At 48.0% G+C, this 23,430-nt stretch overlaps 1 protein-coding gene across 4 annotated transcripts in view; it reads right to left on the reverse strand.

The window, feature by feature from the left end:
- The window catches only part of LOC144481903 (acid-sensing ion channel 1-like), a 1,161,333-nt gene that overhangs the window by 94,137 nt on the left and 1,043,766 nt on the right, over positions 1–23,430 (reverse strand). For all 4 annotated transcript variants that reach the window (XM_078201068.1, XM_078201069.1, XM_078201066.1 and 1 more), the window contains 2 exons: positions 13,951–14,078; positions 9,907–10,057 (listed from right to left, as the gene is read on the reverse strand). In XM_078201068.1, coding sequence (XP_078057194.1) covers positions 9,907–10,057; positions 13,951–14,078 — 279 coding nt within the window. The remainder of the gene's footprint in view (positions 1–9,906; positions 10,058–13,950; positions 14,079–23,430) is intronic.

Below are 23,430 nucleotides of genomic sequence, written 5' to 3' on the forward strand. Positions count from 1 at the left end.
GAGAGAAGGAAAGGAGAGAGTGCAGAATGTAGTGTTACAGTCATAGCTAGGGTGTAGAGAAAGATCAACTTAATACGAGGTCGGTCCATTCAAAAGTCTCTTGGCAGCAGGGAAGAAGCTGTTCTTGAGTCGGTTGATACGTGTCCTCAGACTTGTAGAATATGGCAGAGTTAAAGAAGTCAACGCTATTCAGAATCTTAGACAGAAATGCTTTGGTTTTATTCCATTGTAAGACCTATACGTTCATCTTACATCCTGTTTGCTTATGTAAAAGTTCACAAGTCGAGGAGAGTAAGGTTGGCGTTACAAGACTTAACTACTCACCTCCTGCCCAGGATCACCCGCTGGACAAGGGCACTCACTTTTCTCTTAGTGAAGCTGTCCTGGGTAGAGGTGACGGGCAACATGGCAAACCTTCGCTTGCAGGCAGACAGATCGATGCCACTTTCTGTGGAGACCTCCAGCATGCAGGTGGGCAGTATACCTCAGAGTGATCACATGATACAGCTCAAAGTTAGGCCATTCAGCCCATTGTGCTGGCTCTTTGAGAAACTAATCCAATTAGTCCCACTTATCACCCCGAATAGTCTTCCCCTTCCAGTGTTCACCCCACAAAGGTTATGATTGAATGGACTTCCAGCACCCAGGCATTCCCGATCGTAGCAACTCTCCATGTAAAAATTGACTTTAGAATCATAGAATCCCGACAGAGCAGAAGGAGGCCATTCGGCCCATCGAGTCTGCACCGACAACAATCCCACCCAGGCCCTATCCTCATTACCCCATGTATTTACCCTGCTAATCCTCCTGACACGAAGGGGCAATTTAGCACGGCCAATCCACCTAATCTATACATCTTTGGGACACAAAGGTGCAATTTAGCATGGCCAATCCACCTAACCTACACATCTTTGGACACTAAGGGGCAATTTAGCATGGCCAATCCACCTAACCTGCACATCTTTGGAGTGTGGGAGGAAACCGGAGCACCCGGAGGAAACCCACGCAGACACGGGGAGAACGTGCAAACTCCACACAGTCACCGAGGCCGGAATTGAACCCGGGTCCCTGGTGCTGTGAGGCAGCAGTGCTAACCACTGTGCCCGGGTCTTTCAGAAATACTCCTATTGAAGATGCCAAGATGTTGACAGCCTTGTACCAAGCAGAATAGAGGTGGTTTTAGAGGTGCCCACACGAAGGAAGAATGAGGAGTCCGTCAGCAATGAAGAGTTTTCCGCTCACCGAGATCAGTGGCTGCCATTCGGACAGCAGCTGGTCACTAACCCGCAGCAGCTCCCTCCTGGCACACAGCAGAAGAAGCAGCCAGGAGCAATGCTGGCTGCACAGCTGAACTAGGACAGGGTACCCTTGGCACCCAGGTGGCACCATCTGAGTCGGCCAGACAAAGTCACCCAGCCAGCGGAATTGCCCGTCAGACAGCTCCTGAAGGATTCTCCATTGCGCCTTGTTACAATCGGGGCCTGAGTTAGCAGCAGTGCGTGCAAAACAGCTTGGAGATTTTCCAGCATCTTGTGTTAGGGCTCTGACAAAGGGTCATCCAGACTCGAAACGTTGGCTCTATTCTCTCTCCGCAGATGCTGACAGACCCACTGAGATTTTCCGGTGTTTTCTGTTTCTGTTCCTGAAGGGGAAGTTGGATAGGCACATGAGGGAGAAAGGAATACCAGGAAATGCTGGTCGGGCAGGCTGAGCAGGGAGGCGGGGGGGGGGGAATCTCTTGTACGGAACATAATCATGGCACAAATGCATTGGGCTGAACAGCCTGTTTCCGTGCTGTACGTTGTATGGGTCTCCATGCGTAATGCACGAAATATGCACTTGCATTAATAAACGCAAAAGTTCAACACTCAAGAATGAAGCCATCGTTTGTTTATTAAAATCGCTCCCCTCAAAAGTACAATCTTTCCCCTTTCCAAAAAAAGGAGAATCGCCAGCAAACTTTCGCTCAGTTTGCTGATTTGATTTATTATTGTCACATGTATTGGGATACAATGAAAAGTTATTGTTTCTTGCGCGCTATACAGACAAAGCATACCGTTCATAGAGAAGGAAAGGAGAGGGTGCAGAATGTAGAGTTACAGTCATAGCTAGGGTGTAGAGAAAGATCAACTTAATATTTGATTTGATTTATTATTGTCACATGTATTGGGATAGAGCGAAAAGTATTGTTTCTTGCGCGCTATACAGACAAAGCATACCGTTCATAGAGAAGGAATGGAGAGGGTGCAGAATGTAGTGTTACAGTCATAGCTAGGGTGTAGAGAAAGATCAACTTAATATTTGATTTGATTTATTATTGTCACATGTATTGGGATACAGTGAAAAGTATTGTTTCTTGCGCACTATACAGACAAAGCATACTATTCATAGAGAAGGAAAGGAGAGGGTGCAGAATGTAGTATTACAGTCATAGCTAGGGTGTAGAGAAAGATCAACTTAATATTTGATTTGATTTATTATTGTCACATGTATTGGGATAGAGTGAAAAGTATTGTTTCTTGTGCGCTATACAGACAAAGCATACCGTTCATAGAGAAGGAAATGAGAGAGTGCAGAATGTAGTGTTACAGTCATAGCTAGGGTGTCGAGAAAGATCAACTTAGTGCAAGGTAGGTCCATTCAAAAGTCTGACAGCAGCAGGGAAGAAGCTGTTCTTGAGTCGGTTGGTACGTGATCTCAGACTTTTGTATCTTTTTCCCGAAGGAAGAAGGTGGAAGAGAGAATGTCCGGGGTGCGTGGGGTCCTGTATTATACTGGCTGCTTTTCCGAGGCAGCGGGAAGTGTAGACAGAGTCAATGGATGGGAGGCTGGTTTGCGTGATGGATTGGGCTACATTTACGACCGTTTGTAGTTTCTTGCAGTCTTGGGCAGAGCAGGAGCCCATACCAAGCTGTGATACAACCAGAAAGAATGCTTTCTATGGTGCATCTGTAAAAGTATCAAAATTCAGCCCTTCTCTGGGCGGAAAGGGGCATTTTTAGGGTTTCGGGGGAGAAATTGGTGCGTAGCTTTTGTACCTGTGGGAACCAGCTGCCGTACAGTGGGGACTTTGAGTTCTCCTCATCCTCTTGAATGGAGTTTATTGCAGCACCTCTTCAGTAAGTATGACTGATTTGACGGTGATTCAATGGTAAGTCTCATTAGACGGTGAGTACCATGTTGCTTGCTTCAGGATACGAATGTTCAGCTGGTTCACTTTGGTCCCACGGAAAGGCACCGTCGGGTTGGCACAGACTCAGAGGCTAGAATTCTCCCATCCCGCCCGCCACTGGAATTTCAGCGGGCGGGTTGCGGACAACGTGAAACCCCATTGACAGGCTTATAGACCAGCGCGGCCGGAGAATCCCGTCCAGAAATACCACCCTAAAATGCCTTCTTTACTTCGAATCGCAGAAAGAAGCAGCACAGAAAGGGGCCATTTGGCCCATCACATGCGTTCTGGCCCTTTGAAAGAGGCTACCTAAACTGCCCCACTTTCTCCCCACAGCTTTATAATTTGTCCCCTTCTTCCCGTATTTATCCAACACCCCCTTTGGAAAGTTACGATCGAATCTGCTTCCACTGCCCTTTCAGACGATATGTTTCAGATCATATCGCGACATAATTCCCCCTCCCCACCGACCCCTTTCCCTCCGACCCTGGCCACCTGGACACTAATGGCTTAATATTACCTAGGATTCTCAGTGCCATCACCAGTGGGGACTCCAGATCTCTCCTGCTGTTGTGCCAGCCTATTTCACAAACACAGGAGAAACCCAGACAACGACAGTACCTTCGCTTGTGCCACTGTAAAGGGACTCGAAAAAAACATTGATCACGTTGCGGCCCATCAAGGTTCTGCACATTGTCTAAACTGGGTGCAATTCAGTCATCACCAACATCAGTGATGGTGAGTAATGCATCACAGCCTGTGCTGAATGCCTGCTACGTCAGTGTTAGCAAGTGAGAGATTACACCTTCTCCACCGTATCCTGCTGCTAAGGAGCTTTCTCTCAAGGATGACAGGATTAATTGACTATAAGGTGAACTAGCAGAGGATTATAAAACAAAATACACAAACAATTTGATGCTGATATGTCAAAACTATGCAGAACACTATGTGGAAAAGGGTTTTATTTCGGTTTTGCTCTCTCTCTCTGTCTCTCTCCCGTTCTGTCCGTCTCTCTGCCTTTCTCCTCCTCCCCCTCTCGCCCCTCCCCCCGCCATCTTTCACTTCCTCCCATCCGCCGCTCTCTCCCCTCTCTCTCTGCCGCTCATCTCGCTCCATCTCACTCCCTCTCTCGATCGCTCACTCCCTCCACCTCTCACCTCTCTCCCCCTCCCTCTAAATACTTCTCTCTGCCTCGTGTCTCTATCCTTCTCTCTGTCTCTCTCCCTCTCTCTGTCTCTCTCCTTCTCTCTGTCTCTCTCCTTCTCTCTGTCTCTATCCTTCTCTCTGTCTCTCTCCTTCTCTCCGACTATATCCTTCTCTCTGTCTCTCTCCTTCTCTCCATCTCCCTCACTCTCTCTGCCACTCATTTCTATCATAGAGTCATAGAGGTTTACAGCATGGAAACAGGCCCTTCAGCCCAACTTGTCCATGCTGCCCTTTTTTTTAACCACTAAGCTAGTCCCAATTGCCCGTGTTTGGCCCATATCCCTCGATACCCATCTTACCCACGTTACTGTCTAAACGCTTTTTAAAAGACAAAATTGTACCCACCTCTACTACTACCTCTGGCAGCTTGTTCCAGACACTCACCACCCTCTGTGGTATCCCTATTTCCACCTCTCTCCCTCATTCCCCCTCTCTCCCCCCCTCTCTCTCTGCCTCTCACACTCCCCCTGCCTCTTGCCTCTCTCCCTTTCTCTTTGCCTCTCCCTCTCTCTGCCTCTCGCTCTCACCTCTCTCCCCTCTCCCTCCTCTTATCTCTATCCCTCTCTCCACCTTTCTCTCCCCCTCTCTCTGCCTCTCACGCTCTCCCTGCCTCTTGTCTCTCTCCCTCCCTCTTTGCCTCTCCCTCTGCCTCTCACCCTCAACTCTCTCCCCTCTCCCTCCTTCTGCCTCTCATCTCTATCTCTCTCTCCATCTCTCTATCCCCCTCTCTCTGCCTCTCACACTCTCCCTGCCTCTTGTCTCCCTCCTTCCCTCTTTGCCTCTCCCTCTCTCTGCCTCGTTCCTGTTTGCCTTTCTTCCCCCCCATAATTCAACCGGATGAACCAATGTCACCAGGAACAGTGAGCAGAAGATTTCATTACCACCCCATGAGCAGACCTGGTAATTTTCAAGTGTCTAAACTGCTGAGTGAGATTGATGGTGAGTGCGGGAGTTGAAACGAGAAAAGGAGAAGATGAAGAGAATCCGAATGTTAGAATAAAGCTTGAATTTAAGAAGATTTTAGTGTGGCAGGGAGAAAAGACTGAGGAGCGATACTGAGCCCAAAGAGAGAAAATGCTGGAAAATCTCAGCAGGTCTGGCAGCATCTGTGAGGAGAGAAAAGAGCTGACGTTTTGAGTCCTGGTGACCCTTTGTCAAAGCTAAAAGGCAGAGAAAGTGGGAGATATTTATACTGCAGGGGGAGGGAATGCAAGATGAGACGTAGCCACGGAAACCTGGGGAAAGGCTGCCCATAGAGAGAATGGAAGGTGTGAATGGCCAAACGGCAGAGAAGCTGAAATCAGAGGGTAAACTGCGACAGATGATCTGTGACAGGGATATAGTTGCTCCAGGGAATGAAAATAGATGGGTGACAGTGAGAGGGGCTGGGAGGAAGCAGTCGGTGCGGGGATCCCCTGTGGTCGTTCCCCTTAGCAACAAGTATTCCACTTTGGATACAGGTGAGGGGGGCGACCTACCAGTGGTAAGCCGCAGTGACCAGATCGCCAGCGCTGAGTCTGTCCCTGTGGCTCAGAAGGGAAAGGGGGAGAGCAGTAGAGCTATAGTTATTGGGGACTCGTTTGTTAGAGGGATAGATAGGAGGTTCTGTGGCAACAAGAGAGACTCACGGATGCCATGTTGCCTCCCGGATGCCAGGGTCCGTGACATCTCCGACCGTGTCTTCAGGATTCTAGAGGGGGAGGGGGAACAGTCACAAGTCGTGGTGCAGGTCGGCACCAAAGACATAGGTAAGAGAGGGGACGGGGACTTAAAACAGGAATTCAGGGAGCTAGGGTGGAAGCTGAGAGCCAGGACAAAACAGGTTGTCATCTCTGGTATGTTGCCGGTGCCACGGGATAGCGAGTTGAGGAACAGGGAGAGAGTGCAGTTAAACACATGGATGCAGGGATGGTGTAGGAGGGAGGGTTTCAGCTATGTGGATAATTGGAACACTTTCTGGGGAAGGTGGGACCTGTACCAACAGGACGGGGTGCACCTGAACCAGAAGGGCACCAATATCCTGGGAGGGAAATTTGCTATGGCTCTTTGGGGGGGTTTAAACTAATTTGTCAGGGGGATGGGAAAAGGAGTTGTAGTCCGGAGGTCAGTGAGTGTAGTGAGGTACTGGGAAGGGTATCATGGTCAAAGGTGGGTACCAGCAGACAAGAAGGTGGGTTGAAGTGTGTCTACTTCAATGCAAGGAGCATCCGAAATAAGGTAGGTGAACTTGGGGCGTGGATTGGCACTTGGGACTACGATGTTGTGGCCATTACGGAGACATGGGTAGAACGAGGACAGGAATGGTTGTTGGAAGTTCCGGGGTATGGATGTTTCAGTAAGTGTAGGGTAGCTGGTAAAAGAGGTGGAGGAGTGGCACTGTTAATCAAGGAGAGTGTAACGGCTGCAGAAAGGCATTTCGAAGGGGATCTACCGACAGAGGTAATATGGGCTGAGGTTAGGAATAGGAAAGGAGCGGTCACGTTGTTAGGAGTTTACTATAGGCCCCCAAATAGTAATAGAGATGTGGAGCAAGAAATTGCTAAGCAGATTATGGATAGGTGTGGAGGTCACAGGGTAGTTGTCATGGGGGACTTTAACCTTCCAAATATTGATTGGAACCTTTATAGGTCGAATAGTTCGGATGGGGCAGTTTTTGTGCAGTGTGTGCAGGAGGGGTTCCTGACACAATATGTGGATAAGCCGACAAGCGGTGGGGCCACATTGTATTTGGTACTGGGAAATGAACCGGGCCAAGTGTTAGATTTGGTTGTGGGAGAGCACTTTGGAGATAGTGACCACAATTCGGTGTCTTTTGTTATTGCAATGGAGAGGGAGAGGGCCATACGGCAGGGCAAGGTTTACAATTGGGGGAGAGGTAATTATGATGCAATCAGGCGGGAATTAGGAAGCATAGGATGGGAACAAAAATTGTCAGGCAAAGGCACTAATGATAAGTGGAACTTTTTCAAGGAACAAATACTGCGTGTCCTTGATAGGTATGTCCCTGCCAGGCAGAGAGGAAATGGCCGAGTGAGGGAACCATGGTTCACAAAAGCTTATGTTAGGTTGAGAAAACAAGGTTCAGTTGGCTCGATGGAGGGTTACAAGTTAGCAAGAAATGAGCTGAAAAAGGGGCTTAGGAGAGCTAGGAGGGGGCATGAGAAGTCCTTGGCGGGTCGGATCAAGGAAAACCCCAAGGCTTTTTACTCTTATGTGAGGAATAAAAGAATGACCAGGGTGAGGCTGGGGCCGGTCAAGGACGGCAGTGGGAATTTGTGCATGGAGTCAGAAGAGATAGGAGAGGTGATGAATGAATACTTTTCTTCGGTGTTCACCAAGGAGAGGGGCCATGTTTTTGAGGAAGAGAAGGTGTCACAGGCTGATAGTCTGGAGGAAGTAGATGTTCGGAGGGAAGATGTACTAGCAATTTTGAATAAACTGAAAGTTGATAAGTCCCCTGGGCCTGATGAAATATATCCTAGGATTCTTTGGGAGGCAAGGGATGAGATAGCAGAGCCTTTGGCATTGATCTTTACATCCTCACTGTCCACGGGAATGGTGCCAGAGGACTGAAGAGTGGCGAATGTGGTTCCTCTGTTTAAGAAAGGGAATAGAAATGACCCTGGTAATTATAGGCCGGTTAGTCTTACTTCGGTGGTCGGTAAGTTGATGGAAAAGGTCCTTAGGGATAGGATTTACGACCATTTAGAAAGATGCAGCTTAATCCGGGATAGTCAGCACGGATTTGTGAAGGGCAAGTCGTGCCTCACAAATTTGATAGAATTTTTTGAGGAGGTAACTAAGTGTGTTGATGAAGGTAGTGCAGTTGATGTCATATACATGGATTTTAGTAAGGCGTTTGATAAAGTCCCTCATGGTCGGCTTATGAAGAAAGTAAGGATGTGTGGGATAGAGGGAAGTTTGGCCGATTGGATAGGTAACTGGCTATCTAACAGAAGACAGAGGGTGGTGGTGGATGGAAAATTTTCGGACTGGAAACCGGTTACCAGCGGAGTGCCACAGGGATCAGTGCTTGGTCCTCTGCTATTTGTGATTTTTATAAATGACTTGGAGGAGGGGGCTGAAGGGTGGATCAGTAAATTTGCTGATGACACCAAGATTGGTGGAGTAGTGGATGAGGTGGAGGGCTGTTGTAGGCTGCAAAGAGATATAGATAGGATGCAAAGCTGGGCTGAAAAATGGCAAATGGAGTTTAACCCTGACAAATGCGAGGTGATTCATTTTGGTAGGACAAATTTAAATGTGGATTACAGGGTCAAAGGTAGGGTTCTGAAGAATGTGGAGGAACAGAGAGATTTTGGGGTTCATATCCATTGATCTCTGAAGGTTGCCACTCAAGTGGATAGAGCCGTGAAGAAGGCCTATAGTGTGTTGGCGTTCATTAACAGGGGGTTTGAGTTTAAGAGCCGTGGGGTTATGCTGCAACTGTACAGGACCTTGGTGAGACCACATTTGGAATATTGTGTGCAGTTCTGGTCACCTCACTACAAGAAGGATGTGGAGACACTGGAAAGAGTGCAAAGGAGATTTACCAGGATGCTGCCTGGTTTGGAGGGTAGGTCTTATGAGGAAAGGTTGAGGGAAATTGGGCTTTTCTCTTTGGAGCGGAGGAGGTTGAGAGGAGACTTGATAGAGGTTTATAAGATGATGAGGGGGATAGATAGAGTGAACGTTCAAAGACTATTTCCTCGGGTGAATGGAGCGGTAACTAGGGGGCATAACTATAGGGTTCATGGTGGGAGATATAGGAAGGATGTCCAAGGTAGGTTCTTTACGCAGAGAGTGGTTGGTGTGTGGAATGGACTGCCTGCAGGGATAGTGGAGTCAGAAACTTTAGGAACATTTAAGAAGCTATTGGATAGGCACATGGAGTGCTTCGGGATGATAGGGAGGAAATAGCTTGATCTGGGTTTCAGACAAAGCTCGGCACAACATCGTGGGCCGAAGGGCCTGTTCTGTGCTGTACTGTTCTATGTTCTAGATGACGATGTGGGGGGAGAGGGGCGGGGGGTGGGAGAGAGGTAGAATTCAGAAATTTTGATTTTTTCCCTTTTTCTCAATTTTACCTCTCTCCCCCTCTCCGCCCACATCGTCATCTCTCACAGCTTACCCTCTGATTTCAGCTTCTCTGCCGTTCTAGTCTCTCTATGGACTGCCACTAGCAGCCTTTCCCCTTGTTTCCGTGGCTCTGACTCATCTTGCATTCCCTCGACAGTATAAATATCTCCCACTCTCTTTAGCTTTGACAAAGGGTCATCTGAATTCGAAATGTCAGCTCTTTTCTTTCCTCACAGATGCTGCCAGGCCTGCCGAGATTTTCCAGCGTTTTCTCTCTTGGTTTCGGATTCCAGCATCCGCAGTAATTCGCTTTTATCCAACGATACTGAACATTAGATCAGCCAAATTCCTTGTCATAATTCCTTCCAGTGTCATTCTTCTGCGCAGAACATACAAATCAATATCAATTACCAAGACCCACCCCGAATCAGATTTAAATAGCAACTCACCTGGCATGTGTACCATCCGACAGTTACAGTTTTCAACCAGGTAACGGGTTTCGCAATCGATTCGACAAGCAGTGATACTGTATGTGTCAAAGAAGTCTGAGTCCATTGGAGTAGATTTGCAGTCCCCCCAGGGAGGAGGTAAGTATATTAGCTGAGGACAAGAAGAACATTCAATTGAAGGTGAGCTACGAAGGCATTTCAGTAAAACGTATTTTTTAAAAAATCATTCGACCCTGATGGAACACCTTCAGATTTCCGGATTCAATATACAATTTGGTAGGAGTTTGATAAATAGCCAATGATTTTGTACACCAGTCTGACTTGTGCAAAGGCATTTGTGCATTGTACAAGGCACTTGGGCAGCACGGTGGCACAGTAGTTAGCACTGCTGCCTCACAGCGCCAGGGACCCAGATTTGATTCCCGGCTTGGGTCACTGTCTGTGCGGAGTCTGCACATTCTCCCCGTGTCTGCGTGGGTTTCCTCCGGGTGCTCCGGTTTCCTCCCACATCTGAAAGACGTGCTGGTTAGGGCACATTGGCCATGCTAAATTCTCCCTCAGTGCACCTGAACAGGAGTGTGGCGACTAGGGGATTTTCACAGTAACTTCATGACAGTGTTAATGTAAGCCTACTTGTGACACTGATAAATAAACTTTACTTTTGGGTGCTTAATGGTGGGAAAATAAGACAAATTTAAAGTAAAGTTTATTTATTTAAAGATTATTTATTCGTCACAAGTAGGCTTACATTAACACTGCAATGAAGTTACTGTGAAAATCCCCCAGTCGCCACACTCCTGTTTGGATGCCCTGAGGGAGAATTTAGCATGGCTAATCCACCTAACCAGCACGTCTTTCGGACTGTGGGAGGAAACTGGAGCACCTGGAGGAAACCCATGCAGACACGGGGAGAATGTGCAGACTCCGTATGGACAGTGACCCAAGCCGGGAATCGAACCTGGATCCCTGGCGCTGTGAGGCAGCAGTGCTAGCCACTGTGCCACTGTGCCACTGTACAAGAGGCTGTAACAAGATAATGTGCCAATCGAAGACATTTTATTTTCAAACCAAGCGGCTTACTTCGTTAACGTGCCTTCCTGTGGGGCTTTTCATCTGTTTTGAGTAACCTCATCTCAAAGGTGCCAGGAGGGGAGCTGTTGTACATCTCACTGGCCTCTGTGTGTTTTTATTCTTTGATGGGATGTGTGCATCGCTGGATGGGCCCAGCAGTTATTGACATCTTTAATTGCCTCTTCAAAACGTGGTGATGGCCTGCCTCTTGAACCCGCTGCAGTCATGTGGTGTCAGTGCACCCACAGTGCTGTTAGGGAGGGAGTTCCAGGATTGTTATTGGACATCAGTCAGTCATGTGGTGTAGGTACACCCACAGTGCTGTTAGGGAGGGAGTTCCAGGATTGTTATTGGACATCAGTCAGTCCCTGTGGTGTAGGTACACCCACAGTGCTGTTAGGGAGGGAGTTCCAGGATTGTTATTGGACATCAGTCAGTCATGTGGTGTAGGTACACCCACAGTGCTGTTAGGGAGGGAGTTCCAGGATTGTTATTGGACATCAGTCAGTCATGTGGTGTAGGTACACCCACAGTGCTGTTAGGGAGGGAGTTCTAGGATTGTTATTGGACATCAGCCAGTCCATGTGGTGTAGGTACACCCACAGTGCTGTTAGGGAGGGAGTTCCAGGATTGTTATTGGACATCAGTCAGTCCATGTGGTGTAGGTACACCCACAGTGCTGTTAGGGAGGGAGTTCCAGGATTGTTATTGGACATCAGTCAGTCCATGTGGTGTAGGTACACCCACAGTGCTGTTAGGGAGGGAGTTCCAGGATTGTTATTGGACATCAGTCAGTCCATGTGGTGTAGGTACACCCACAGTGCTGTTAGGGAGGGAGTTCCAGGATTGTTATTGGACATCAGTCAGTCCATGTGGTGTAGGTACACCCACAGTGCTGTTAGGGAGGGAGTTCCAGGATTGTTATTGGACATCAGTCAGTCCATGTGGTGTAGGTACACCCACAGTGCTGTTAGGGAGGGAGTTCCATGATTGTTATTGGACGTCAGTCAGTCCAAAGGGTTGTGAATCTGTGGAATTCCCTGCCCAGTGAAGCAGTTGAGGCTACCTCATTGAATGTTTTTAAGGCAAGCTTCTCTGACCTCGCCCACAGCTGGGATTCTCCAGTCCCGCTGCAATCAATGCAGATTTGGCTGGAATTCTCTGACCTCGCCCGCGGCTGGGATTTTCCAGTCCCGCCACAATGAATGGAGATTTGGCTGGAATTCTCTGACCTCCCCCGCGGCTTGGATTTTCCAGTCCTGCCGCAATGAATGGAGATTTGGCTGGAATTCTCTGACCTCGCCCACGGCTAAGATTCTCCAGTCCCACTGCAATGAATGGAGATTTGGCTGGAATTCTCTGATAAAGGGAAGCGATGGACGTACTGTACCTAGATTTCCAGAAGATATTGGATAAGGTGCCACAGCACAAAAAAAAAACTTCAAATGCAATTATTAAATTCTTTGAAAGACTCAATAGTTATTCGCTCACTGTCTGCTCAGAACAAGACAAAAAGCAAAAATATTGGAAATCAGAAGAGAGAATGCTGGCCATAGGAACAGGAGTAGGCCATTCAGCCCATTGAGCCGGCTCCACCATTCAATCTGTTCATGGCCGATCGGATACTTCAATGTCTTTTACACCCACTATCCCCGTAACCCTAGACAGCAGCATGTGGAGCAGAAAAGCCTGATTCTCAGCTTGGGTGGGGTTCCTGGCAAGAACTTTGGAGACTCAGGTCTGAAACATTAACAGATACGCAGTGGTATCCAGTAACTTCATTGCAGTGTTAATGCAAGCCTACTTGTGTCATGTGAGTGTACCTTTAAGAAAGGTTTTTTTTAAAAAAATCATGCAACTTACAGCTTCAACGATGTCATTGGGGGTGGAGCTAACTGTGACAGTCAGGTGATAGGATTTTTTCCCTTTGGTCTTTCAGTTTCGGGTTTGGGGGAGTGTGTTAGAAGCAGTTTAGCAACAAGTTAAGAAGCAGTCTCTCTCTCTCTCTCTCCCTGTTCCTCTGTTTGGTTCTGAGACTATTATCAGTTTGCTGAAGGACAGGCTTAGTGCCATCCTGCCTTAAAGAAGCGGTGTTTTGGGAAACAGATTTGATTACAACCTCTTCAGAGTTTCTTCACAAGGGATTTTCAGCATTTAATCAGGAGGCTGGATTCCTGTAACAAGTGGGCATTAACCTATGCTGTATTGTACTTATTTGGAGGGTTTTGTTTATTGGATGTTGGCTTTGGTTGGAACACCGTATTTCCTTAAAAGTTATACATTCTCCTGGTTGTTGTGTTTCTTTGTAATTGTTAAAATTTCTTGCTAACAAGTTCAACACAGCAAAGACGAATGCTCACGTGATACTGGAAATTGAATCCTTTGGTTGAAGTCTACAGTCCTCTGGATTCACAAGTTGAAGTCAAAACAGCTTCTCAGATCCCCAGGGACAGACTCTCTGGTCAAGCCACCAACTGCAGAATCTTCACTGCAGGAAGGTAAGAGCTTTCTTTCAGATAAGCAGCAGAATTTCCAAAACAACATGGAGAGAGGGGAAACGCTTCTTTTTAGCTTGCTGTTGTCATGTGAGCGTACCTTTTAAGATATGTCAACAATATTCTTAATTTAAACGTTGTTTTTGATAAAAAAAAGCTCCTCGTGCGTCAGTTGAATCACACCTGGAGTGAAACCTCGCATGGTCATCCTAGTTAAATTCAACGCAAAACGTTACGGGTCAGGCGAGCTTCATAGAACATAAAGTATCCGACCTGACTTGTAACGCTAATAAATAAACTTAAACTGTACCAAAAGCATTTGTTCTGGAGAAAAGGATGTAGCAATGTTTCAGTTACTTACTACTGGCAATGGCCTGGATTGGGATATGCCAGTATGGCCCTAACCATAGCCACTGGAGGCTTGATGTTAGCTCTTAGTAAAGACATGGAAGCACAGTTTGATCTTATTTCCTCATACCCGCTGTTCTTGGCAGGAAACAAATGTTTGGAATCCAGGTGGCACTCCAAACCCCAGCTGGTCGATGAACGGTGGCTCATTTTGTCCATGAATCTGAACTTTTATGCCGGCTTCTAATGAGGTTTCCTCTGTGTGGGAGAGAATAGAGTGGGTAGATGTTAATGCAAAATGAATAAGCCCCTCTCCTGCAACCACTCAAACTAAACTTAACCCGAGGATCCGGTGCAACCTCTCCTTCTAAGTGAATTTGCACTCCAATGCAGCGCTTCTGGTGGCCCAGACAAGGGAATTCCATGCCACCTACCTCCTGCATTGGCAGGGTGAGACACTGCCAGTAATAGGCATGGAAATAAAGACCCTCTGGCTTCGAATCAAGGCTGGAATTTTACTGGCGCGCCCGTCCCGATTCCGGAGGCGGGCGAGGCTCGGAGAACGGCATTCTCCGTTGGCCTCGGGCGGGATCGTAAGAACCTCGGGTGGTCGTGCCGGTAGAATTCCACCGTCTGTCGCGCTCACACAGTCAGAAGCGGTCAAATCGGTTGGCTGACACATATCACTGGAGTCCTTCACCCACCTCCATTCTCTCAGAACTCATTTTCAGGGCTCTGTTTGTGACACCCAGTACAAGACATTTGGGGCGGCATGGTAGCGCAGTGGTTAGCACTGCTGCCTCACAGCTCAAGGGACCAGGGTTCGATTCCCAGCTTGGGTCACTGTCTGTGTGGAGTTTGCACATTCTCCTCGTGTCTGCGTGGGTTTCCTCCAGGTGCTCCGGTTTCCTCCCACAGTCCAAAGATGTGCGGGTTAGGTTGATTGGCCGTGCTAAAATTGCCCCTTGGTGTCCTGGGATGCATAGATTAGAGGGATTAGCGGGTAAAATATGTAGGGATATGGGAGTAGGGCCTGGGTGGGATTATGGTCGGTGCAGACTCGATGGGCTGAATGGCCTCTCTCTGTACTGTAGGGTTTCTATGATTCTATGAACTGTCACGCTGTAGTTGCAGGCTTTGGCCGTTCAATGTCTCTATTAGAACATAAGAACTAGGAGTAGGCCATCTGGCCCCTCGAGCCTGCTCCGCCATTCAATAAGATCATGGCTGATCTTTTCATGGGCTCAGCTCCACTTACGGCATGATGGCCCAGTGCTTAGCACTGCTGCCCCACAGCCCCAGGGACCCGGGTTCGATTCCCAGCTTGGGTCACTGTCTGTGTGGAGTTTGCACATTCTCCCCGTGTCTGTGTGGGTTTCCTCCGGGTGCTCCGGTTTCCTCCCACACTCCAAAGATGTGCAGATTAGGTGCATTGGCCATGCTAAATTGCCCCTTCATGCCCCGGGATGCGTAGGTTAGAGGGATTAGCGGGATAAATGCGTGGAATTACGGGATAGGGCCTGGGTGGGGTTGTTGTCAGTGCAGACTCGATGGGCCGAATGGCCTCCTTCTGCACTGTAGGAGTTCGATGATTCTATAAAGACATCATTATACTTCAGCATATCAGAAAGCAAACGTACGATACACTTATCTCATTGGTTGCTCGGTAACCAACGATTCTACCCATTTTGCATGGATCTGTAGGTTTCTGCTTCTGAGTGCATACATTCATAGAAACCCTACAGTGCAGAAGGAGGCCATTCGGCCAATTGAGTCTGCACCAACCACAATCCCACCCAGGCCCTATCCCCGTAACCCCACATATTTATCCCGGTACACTAAGGGGCAATTTAGCACGGCCAATCCACCTAACCCACACTGTTGGACTGTGGGAGGAAACCGGAGCACCCGGAGGAAACCCACGCAGACACGAGGAGAATGTGCAAACTCCACACAGACGGTGACCCAAGCCGGGAATTGAACCCAGGCCCTTGGCGCTGTGAGGCAGCAGTGCCAACCACTGTGCCACCATTTAAACCAGAGTTCAGCCATTGTTGATAAGCTTGTTCGCGACAATTTACATTTAATACAATAATATCATGGTTCATTATATTGAATAGTGTATATCACAGAGTATAATATCATACAAGGAACATAAAGGATTTCTAAAAGCACTGAATCTCATTCCATTGGTTCATGGAATAATATGCAATTCATTATGTAACGAAGATATTTCTGTTGTATATCCAATTGTGTACAGTTTATTGTATAATATACAATATATTATGCACAGTGCATGTTATAGGGCATATATTATGAAGAGTGTAGCTTTAATTATTCGATGCAGAGACTTTGTGACATGTGATTTCAGTGGTGAATACATTACCAACACGTTTTGCAGCCACAAGGCATCCCAAAGTGTGTTACAACCAATGAAGAGTTGTTGAAGTGCTGTCACTGTTGGAATGTAGGAAGGCAGTTTGTATGGAACTGTCTTGTCCACGACTGTAAAAAAGGACATGTGATGGAGGTACACCCACATTGTGGTTAGGGTGGCACGGTGGCATAGTGATTAGCACTGTTGCCTCACAGCGCCAGGGACCCGGGTTCGATTCCCGGCTTGGGTCACTGTCTGTGTGGAGTTTGCACGTTCTCCCCGTGTCTGCGTGGGTTTCCTCCGGGTGCCCTGGTTTCCTCCCACAGTCTGAAAGACGTACTGGTTAGATGCATTGGCCCTGCTAAATTCTCCCTCAGTGTACCCGAACAGGAGTGTGGCGACTCGGGGATTTTCACAGTAACTTCATTGCAGTGTTAATGTAAGCCTACAAAGAACAATAATACAGCACAGGAACAGGCCCTTCGGCCCTCCAAGCCCGCGCCGCTCCCCAGTCCAGGATTGAATCCTGAATCCAGGATCCCCGCCCAATTTTCCAGCCTATCTACACACCAATATCCTATCCACCGAGCTGTCCCTCACAGCTACGATGCTTTGTTCATTACAACCTATTAACTCACCCCCACCCCCCCCATTCCAGACCATGTGATCTCCAGGGAGAGGCGAAAACCCAGAGTGAAAAACCCCAGGGCCAATATGGGGAAAAAAAATCTGGGAAATTCCTCTCCAACCCCCTGAGGCGATCGAAACGAGTCCAGGAGATCACAATGGCCCTGATCGGAAAATGCTTCCCAACCCTAGTCATTTCCACTTCCACGAACACCATATGAATTCCCTGCCCCCGAGACAGGTTCCCAACTATCCGCAGTCTCGCTCTGTACTGGCACCAGCAAGATGATCATAGAATGAAGCCTTGAAACGAGAAACAAGGAACAATTAGCCCGCGCCGCTCCCTGGTCCAAACTAGACCACTCTTTTGTATCCCTCCATTCCCACTCCGTTCATATAGCTGTCTAGATAAGTCTTAAACGTTCCCAGTGTGTCCGCCTCCACCACCTTGCCCGGCAACACATTCCAGGCCCCCACGACCCTCTGTGTGAAATATGTCCTTCTGATATCTGTGTTAAACCTCCCTCCCTTCACCTTGAACCTATGACCCCTCGTGAACGTCACCACCGACCCGGGGAAAAGCTTCCCACCGTTCACCCTATCTATGCCTTTCATAATTTTATACACCTCTATTAAGTCTCCCCTCATCCTCCGTCTTTCCAAGGAGAACAACCCCAGTTTCCCCAATCTCTCCTCATAACTAAGCCCCTCCATACCAGGCAACATCCTGGTAAACCTCCTCTGTACTCTCTCCAAAGCCTCCACGTCCTTCTGGTAGTGTGGCGACCAGAACTGGACGCAGTATTCCAAATGCGGCCGAACCAACGTTCTATACATCTGCAACATCAGACCCCAACTCTTATACTCTATGCCCCGTCCTATAAAGGCAAACATGCCATATGCCTTCTTCACCACCTTCTCCACCTGTGACGTCACCTTCAAAGATCTGTGGACTTGCACACCCAGGTCCCTCTGCGTCTCTACACCCTTTATGGTTCTTCCATTTATCGTGTAGCTCCTCCCTACATTATTCCCACCAAAATGCATCACTTCGCATTTATCAGGATTGAACTCCATCTGCCATTTCTTTGCCCAAATTTCCAGCCTATCTATATCCTTCTGTAGCTTCTGACAATGTTCCTCACTATCTGCAAGTCCTGCCAGTTTTGTGTCGTCCGCAAACTTACTGATCACCCCAGTTACACCTTCTTCCAGATCATTTATATAAATCACAAACAGCAGAGGTCCCAATACAGAGCCCTGCGGAACACCACTAGTCACAGGCCTCCAGCCGGAAAAAGACCCTTCCACTACCACCCTCTGTCTTCTATGACCAAGCCAGTTCTCCACCCATCTAGCCACCTCCCCCTTTATCCCATGTCCTACCTGTGACACTAATACATAAATATAATCCTTAGGGAGGGAGTTCCAGGATTGTTATTGGAAATTAGTCAATCCAAAACTTCCTAAAAATAACATGTGGAAGAAATTCATGTGCACAGGTTAATGTGATTGTTACTTTTTTTGAAAGATATTTTTTCATGGGATGTGGGTGTCACTAGCAAGGTCAACATTTATTGTCCATTTCTCATTGCCCTGCTTGTGAGCTGCCACCTTGAAACGCTCCAGTCCATGTGGTGTAGGTACACCCACAGTGCTGTTAGGGAGGGAGTTCCAGGATTGTTATTGGACATCAGTCAGTCCATGTGGTGTAGGTACACCCACAGTGCTGTTAGGGAGAGAGTTCCAGGATTGTTATTGGACATCAGTCAGTCCATGTGGTGTAGGTACACCCACGATGCTGTTAGGGAGGGAGTTCCAGGATTGTTATTGGACATCAGTCAGTCCATGTGGTGTAGGTACACCCACAGTGCTGTTAGGGAGAGAGTTCCAGGATTGTTATTGGACATCAGTCAGTCCATGTGGTGTAGGTACACCCACAGTGCTGTTAGGGAGAGAGTTCCAGGATTGTTATTGGACATCAGTCAGTCCATGTGGTGTAGGTACACCCACAGCGCTGTTAGGGAGGGAGTTCCAGGATTGTTATTGGACATCAGTCAGTCCATGTGGTGTAGGTACACCCACAGTGCTGTTAGGGAGAGAGTTCCAGGATTGTTATTGGACATCAGTCAGTCCATGTGGTGTAGGTACACCCACAGCGCTGTTAGGGAGGGAGTTCCAGGATTGTTATTGGACATCAGTCAGTCCATGTGGTGTAGGTACACCCACAGTGCTGTTAGGGAGGGAGTTCCAGGATTGTTATTGGACATCAGTCAGTCCATGTGGTGTAGGTACACCCACAGTGCTGTTAGGGAGGGAGTTCCAGGATTGTTATTGGACATCAGTCAGTCCATGTGGTGTAGGTACACCCACAGCGCTGTTAGGGAGGGAGTTCCAGGATTGTTATTGGACATCAGTCAGTCCATGTGGTGTAGGTACACCCACAGTGCTGTTAGGGAGGGAGTTCCAGGATTGTTATTGGACATCAGTCAGTCCATGTGGTGTAGGTACACCCACAGTGCTGTTAGGGAGGGAGTTCCGGGATTGTGATGCAGTGGCAGTGAAGGAACGGCGATATATTTCCAAGTCAGGATTCAATATTGAATCATTTGTGTTGGTCAACAATATATCACAGATACATTTTTGGACACTATGCTTCATCATATAGCTGTTGTGTGTCGTTTAGATTGGATGTATCTGTGTATTTTGTGCAATTTATTCCCTCTGCAGAGTAAACATTGTTCAGAGAACACACTGTTGGCCAGGTAACGCTGTGGGGTGCCTATCATTATCATTTAAAGCTGGGACACCTGCAGTAAAATTGGAATATAACGTTTGCAAATGTAAGGCTGAAGTGCACTCTGTTGTAAAGAGCTGGAGGCTGGTTCCAGGTAGAAATGTGCGGCTTCGAGAAGCCCCTCCTCACTCTGCTTTGGTGATTGAAGCCACCGTTAGCACCACTCAGCTGAACAACCATCTCCTGACTTGCTGCCAGGTCTCCGGTGCCAATGGGAATGCAGTGATGCCAGTCAGTTCCCCGGATGGCACAGCACCAGCTTGAAGACAAGCCACCCTCGATATCAAAGCCTACAGAACTTCCAACACACTCCACCACTCTCCCGAGGTGAGAGCTCAAACACTGAACAATCTGCCAGGAAAAGACATTTGATTGCCACTTGAAAGCAGATTTCTGAACAGGTTTACCTAAGGCAAGGAGGGACCCAATTATTTTTGGTTGAAATTATACTGCCAATTTTGCACTGATGCGGGCGGCACGGTGACACAGTGGTTAGCACTGCTGCCTCACAGCGCCAGGGACCCGGGTTCGATTCCCGGCTTGGGTCACTGTCTGTGTGGAGTTTGTACATTCTCCCCGTGTCTGCGTGGGTTTCCTCCGGGTGCTCCACAGTCCAAAGATGTGCAGGTTAGGTGCATTGGCCATGCTAAATTGCCCCTTAGTGTCCAAAGATGTGCGGGTTAGGTTAATTGGCCAGGTTAAATTGCCCCATATGGTGGGATTTTACGATCTCACTCAGGCGAGGCTCGTAAAATCCCACCCGAGGCCAACTGGGAATTCCGTTCTGCGAGCTGTGCCCACCCCGATTCCAGCGCGGGCAAGGTGGTATAATTCCGGCAATATTGTCAGGGGATTAGCAGGACGAATATGTGGGGTTATGCGGATAGGGCTTGGGTGGGATTGTGGTCGATGCAGACTCGATGGGCCGAATGGCCTCCTTCTGCACTGTAGGGATTCTCCGATAATGGTCTCCACATTACCTTGGCATGAAGCAATGACTTGCATTTATATAGCACCTTTAATGCATTCAAATGTCCCAAGGTGCTTCACAGAAATGATTATGAGACAAAGTTTGACACTGAGCCACACATTAGGTCAGGTGATCAAAAGCTTGGTCAAAGAGAGTGATCTGAAGGAGCGACCAGTGGTACTGAAGATTCGGAAAGCAGGATTGGAGGAGTGCAGAGATGGCAGAGGATTGTGGGGCTGAAGAGAGGGCAGGGGGGGGAGAGGTTCTGAAAATGGCGGGAGACAGACCCAGGCAGCACTCTGGAAAAACTAACGGCAAGATATATTGTGAGGCCACTTCTAACAGGCACTCGTGTTACACTGAGGCTGTTTAGAACCAGTGAGATAACTTATCACAAGCCTGCCCCACAGGGAACGCAACTCTGCGGATTCAGTATCCAAATCTGCCAGCACAAACGGATTGTCTGACAAATTAATCTGGTATCTGAAGTGTAGCTGCAGCCTCGGTCTCCTGTAACAATTGAATTACTCCAAGCTAAGGAAGGACATATTGGCTAAATGATAACGGCATCCTGTTCTTTAATCAAATGGACTTCATCTCTTTTCAATGAAAGAATTTCTCACTGGGTTCAGCCTGCCCTGTTACATCCCACCTTCAATATGCTGGATACAGTTTGCTAACATCATTTGTAATTCGCGATGCGAAGCGACACGATGCACTTTGAGATGACAGCCACGCAGTTGGCCGCAAGATGTGCTTGAGTTACTCTGCCAGCTGCTTTCCAGATGTGAGCCATCACTGGCACCAGGGACTGGAAAAAGACGCAGCGGCCCGTCACATAGGCAGACAGTGACAATGTTGCCACTGAAGCGGCCCGCGACTTCAGGGGAGGCTAAATGCAGAGAGCCAGCGTTAGATGCCTGCTCACCGGGTCCCTGCTGGGTCCGTTGTTATTTGTCACTTATATTAATGATTTGGATGAGAATATAGGAGGTATGGTTAGCAAGTTTGCAGATGGCACCAAGATTGGTGACATAGTGGACAGTGAAGAAGATTATCTCGGATTGCAGCGGGATCTTGATCAATTGGGCCAGTGGGCTGACGAATGGCAGATGGAGTTTAATTTAGACAAATGCGAGGTGATGCATTTTGGTAGACTGACCCAGGGCTGGACTTACTCAGTTAATGGTAGGGCGTTGGTGTGAGTTACAGAACAAAGAGATCTAGGGGTACATGTTCATAGCTCCTTGAAAGTGGAGTCACAGGTGGACAGGGTGGTGAAGAAGGCGTTCGGCATGCTTGGTTTCATTGGTCAGAACATTTAATACAGGAGTTGGGACGTCTTGTTGAAGTTGTACAAGACATTGGTAAGGCCACACTTGGAATACTGTGTACAGTTCTGGTCACCCTATTATAGAAAGGATATTATTAAACTAGAAAGAGTGCAGAAAAGATTTACTAGGATGCTACCGGGACTTGATGGTTTGAGTTGTAAGGAGAGGCTGGATAGACTGGGACTTTTTTCCCTGGAGCGTAGGAGACTGAGGGGTGATCTTATAGAGGTCTATAAAATAATGAGGGGCATAGATCAGCTAGATAGTCAATATCTTTTCCCTGAGGTAGGGGAGTCTAAAACTAGAGGGCATAGGTTTAAGGTGAGAGGGGAGAGATACAAAAGTGTCCAGAGGGGCAATTTTTTCACACAGAGGGTGGTGAGTGTCTGGAACGAGCTGCCAGAGGTAGTAGTAGAGGCGGGTACAATTTTGTCTTTTAAAAAGAGTTTAGACAGTTACATGGATAAGATGGGTATAGAGGGATATGGGCCAAACGCAGGCAATTGGGACTAGCTTAGGGGTTTTTAAAAAAAAGGGCGGCATGGACAAGTTGGGCCGAAGGGCCTGTTTCCATGCTGTAAACCTCTGACTCTAATTTCAACCTGACCTGACGATCAAACAGAATTTGATACCCAGCCCCATTAAGGAGACATTAGTCAGGTGACTAAAAGATTGGTAAAAGGTTCCTCCCAGTGGAATCTCTGGCGCCCCCTACAGCACGTTTCCTGGTGGTGGAAGGCGCAAACAATGAGAAATGCTGTTGACAGCGGCAGGACTGGAAGATCCCACCACCAGCCAATGGTGGGCCACCTCTGCCACTGCAGAGGGGCTGGAAAATCTCACCCTTAAATTTTAAAGGAGCGTTTCAAAGTGGAAAAGAGAGAGGTCGGGCGGGTTGGGGAGGGGAATTCAGAACTGAGGACCCAGCCATCAATTCTAACCCAATATAAAACCGGCGAAGCAGAATATCTACAGAAACAGATTGGAGAAACTTGGTTTGTTCTCACTGGAACGATGGAGGTTGAGGGGAGACCTGATAGAAGTCTACAAGATTATGAGAGGCATGGACAGAGTGGATAATCAGAAGCTTTTTCCCAGCATGGAAGAGTTCAATTACTCGGGGGCACAGGTTTAAGGTGCGAGGGGCAAGGTTTAAAGGAGATGCACGAGGCAAGTTTTTTACACAGAGGGTGGTGGGTCATAGTCATAGAGGTATACAGCATGGAAACAGGCCCTTCGGCCCAACTTGTCCATGCCGCCCTTTTTTTTTTAAACAACATGATAGAGGTTTACAGGATTATGAGGGGCATGGACAGAGTGGATAGTCAGATGGTCTTTCCTAGGGTGGAAAAGTCAAATACTGGGGGGGCATAGGTTTAAGGTGCGTGGGGATAAATTTTGGGGAGAAGTTTAGAGGAGATGTGCGAGGCAACTTTTTTACACAGAGGGTGGTGAATGTCTGGAACGCGCTGCCGGGGGAGGTGGTGGGAGCAGCTACGATAACG

Source organism: Mustelus asterias, chromosome X (genome assembly GCF_964213995.1).
Source record: "Mustelus asterias chromosome X, sMusAst1.hap1.1, whole genome shotgun sequence".
Lineage (NCBI taxonomy): Eukaryota > Metazoa > Chordata > Chondrichthyes > Carcharhiniformes > Triakidae > Mustelus > Mustelus asterias.